This window comes from Lactuca saligna, chromosome 7 (assembly GCF_052625555.1).
Source record: "Lactuca saligna cultivar CGN05327 chromosome 7, ASM5262555v1, whole genome shotgun sequence".
NCBI lineage: Eukaryota > Viridiplantae > Streptophyta > Magnoliopsida > Asterales > Asteraceae > Lactuca > Lactuca saligna.
Window position 1 is genome coordinate 180,650,935 of NC_136423.1, and position 3,180 is coordinate 180,654,114.

General features: G+C 37.5%; 1 protein-coding gene across 1 annotated transcript; it reads right to left on the bottom strand.

Moving 5' to 3' along the window:
* Positions 1-301: 301 nt before the first annotated feature.
* On the bottom strand, positions 302-667 carry LOC145007507 (uncharacterized). Its single transcript, XM_078966434.1, has one exon. It carries the CDS (start codon positions 665-667, stop codon positions 302-304), a length of 366 nt encoding a protein of 121 aa, XP_078822560.1.
* Positions 668-3,180: the final 2,513 nt, after the last annotated feature.

Sequence of the window (3,180 nt, forward strand, 5' to 3'; positions counted from 1 at the left end):
CATGATCAAGTTTATCCTTCCTTGCTCTATCTCCTCACTTTCCTTTAGCCCATGCAAATCAAAACAGATGTGAAAACCACATCCTGTATCAAGGACCCATGAACGAGAAGATAATGAGTTATTAGAAGAAATAGTGTAAATACCTGCTGAAGATGGCTTCACTTTGCCATCTTTGATATCCTGCAGATATTGAGGGCAGGTTCTCTTCCAATGCCCCTTTTGATTGAAATAAAAGCAAACAGATTCCTTTGGATCAGAGACATGCGGAATGAAAGCATTGGGCTTGGATTTTGGGCCACTGCTAGATGACCCAACTTGGACCTTTGCCTTTGCAGTTTTGCTTAGGAGGACCTTTCCTCTTTTTCCCTTTTCCTTGTCCAATAGCTAGAATAGGATCACTTGCAGGAGTGGAGGCTATACTTTTACCCTTTATCCCTGCTTCAGTAGTCTGCAATAAGTTGTGCAATTGAACCAATGTCTGCTTAGTATTGTTCAAATGGTAAGTTAAGATAAACTGACCATAACAATCAGGCAATGAGTTTAAGACCTTGTCAATGGCCAATTCCTCATCAAAATGAATGTTAAGCTTGACCAAACGCTCTATGTAGCGTTGCATCCTTTGCACATGAGACACAACTGATTCCCCTTCTTTCATCTTGCAAGCCATGAGTGACATGACTACTTCAAACTTTTCTTGATGAGCTCGCTTATGGTACTTTTCCATAAGGTCCTTGTTAATCTCAAAAGGCCAGTAGTCCTCATACCTCTGCAGTTCTGGGGACATGGTTGCGACCATGATGCATGCCACTTTAGTAGCATCATCATAGTGCTTCTTGTAGGTAGCATACTATTCGGGAGTGGATTTGGACTCATCAAGTTCTTTGAGCTCCTTTTCAAGGACATACTCTTTTTCTTCGAATCTAAGTGCCATATTGATGTTACGCATCCAATCATTATAGTTAGAGCCACCCATAACAACCTTGGAGCAGATGTTTAGTAGAGAGAAGTTGTGGCTAGAGGATGATAAAGCAGAAGTGTTTCCAGGAGCAGACATCTGAAAAGAAAGATAGTTTTAGTTAGCTTTGAAGATACCTCAATATAATAACCCAAAGATATCATATCAAGGTTAGGACCCAACTATGATGATTTACAACTTAGAAATGGGATGCCGAGATCCAAGTTCAAATCTCATAAAGGTAGGTGAATGACGATTCACCAATTCCACCATTAGATAAAATAAACGAAGTGAAATTCCTAATTGTTTTGAGATACATTAAAACTATTTAATGGCATGTTTTAATCTCGGATTATTCTCTACTATTTGTGACTGGGATACCGAGGATCACAAACTAGATGTGAATAGCCATGCAAATGTGATTGGTAACCTTATTGTCTTTATAATTAACTATTGATGTGCCGGTAAACCACACACGCTCCATCAAAGTGATAATTATAAGATACCCATTACTACTCTTTATTAGTGCCTTTTAGTGTGCCGGTTAACCACACACGCTCCACTAATGACCAATAAAGCATAATGTGCAATTTCATGGATTAGCATACTTTTCACATTTTTTCAAAAGTAACTAGAGTTGGGATTTTTGAAAAATAATGTTTTAGTACTTTCTTTAATAGCATTATACTTTTAATGAGAAGTAGTTGTCCTATCAAATACGTTCTGCTAACGACCCTCTACTAATCAAGGAAGCGGTGGGTGAGAGCGGACATCCATTCAACTACCATTTTATAGGCAGTTTCCTTATACTCCCCTTATAGACTATCTTCGTGAATGAGGCATACTAGCGATTTGACTAACCATATTCTTATACATATATAATATTTAACTTTTAATTATAATATATATATATATATATATATATATATATATAAGGTGTGTTTTAAAACATTTTAAAACTCTAAGGGTTTATATAAATTTTCGAAATTTAAACTATTAAATTTTAAATTTAAATAAACCAACTAATTAGATTTAATATTTATCTATTTGTTAACTTTTAATTAATTTATTAAATCTTGTAAGAATTATCCAACTAATTTAATCAATTAATTTAATCCTAATCCTTATCCCTCTAAATTTCGAAAATTAGGGTAAAGGATTATCCAACTAATTTAATCAATTAATTTAAACCTAATCCAACAATACGGTCCTATCCACACTCAGCTAAATAGGTGATACGGGCCCCACCCACACTCGGTTGCTATGAGATACGGACCCCACCCACACTTAGCTACTAAACATGCATACAAGTATCACTCATACAACAAGTATACCTAAATCTATCAATCAATCATATATATTCATACTCAAATAAAATTATGAGATACAGTCCCCGCCCACACTCGACTATTATGACATACGGGCCCCGCCAACACTCGGCTACTAATCATATATATGCAGGCCAACCTTGGTGCCTGCGACACGTTCTACTAGAGAAAAACTCACCTCGCAAGCTGTTTGTTGAACTCTTATGTGAGGAATCTCTGATGGCTACTCCAACGACTCCCCAGCTATCATCAACACAATATACTTAGTCAAAATCTGATATTCTTTCACAGGTTAAAATGACCATTTTACCCCTGGTCACAGTCAACATTCTGATTGACTCAACTCACCAAGTTCTGCTACTCAAGAACACTAAAATCATGATCCAACTAGCCGAGTCATTCACTCGACTCGCTAAGTTCTTTGTCGACTCATAGTTGTAATTAAGCAAGTCAATTCATCTAGTCATCCTCAGACTCATCGAGTTCTGCTTACTTAGAATCAGAACAACCCATCTCAACTCCTCAAGACCTTCCTTGGATTCGTCAACTTCTTCAACCTCCAAGTCCAAAACTATGTCGAGCTCGCTACATCATCTCCTAGACTCAACGAATTCACTCATTAACAAAAAGGGTCAGGGAATCACGACCCGACTCACCAAGTCACATGAGGAACTCATCGAGTTCCTCAAGATCTTAATCCATTCAGTCGATTACAAATGGATTCATTTCCTCCAAAGGATAGATCTGAACACCTAAGGTCCTTATATCGCGTAAAGTTTCCAACTTTATGTGTTTGCATGGAGTTTTTAGTTCAAAAGGTCCAAAAAGGTGGCTCATAAGGTGCATGGGAGTCCCATGGCCATAAAGTTGGCACCTTTATGCCATGGAGTCCTTCAA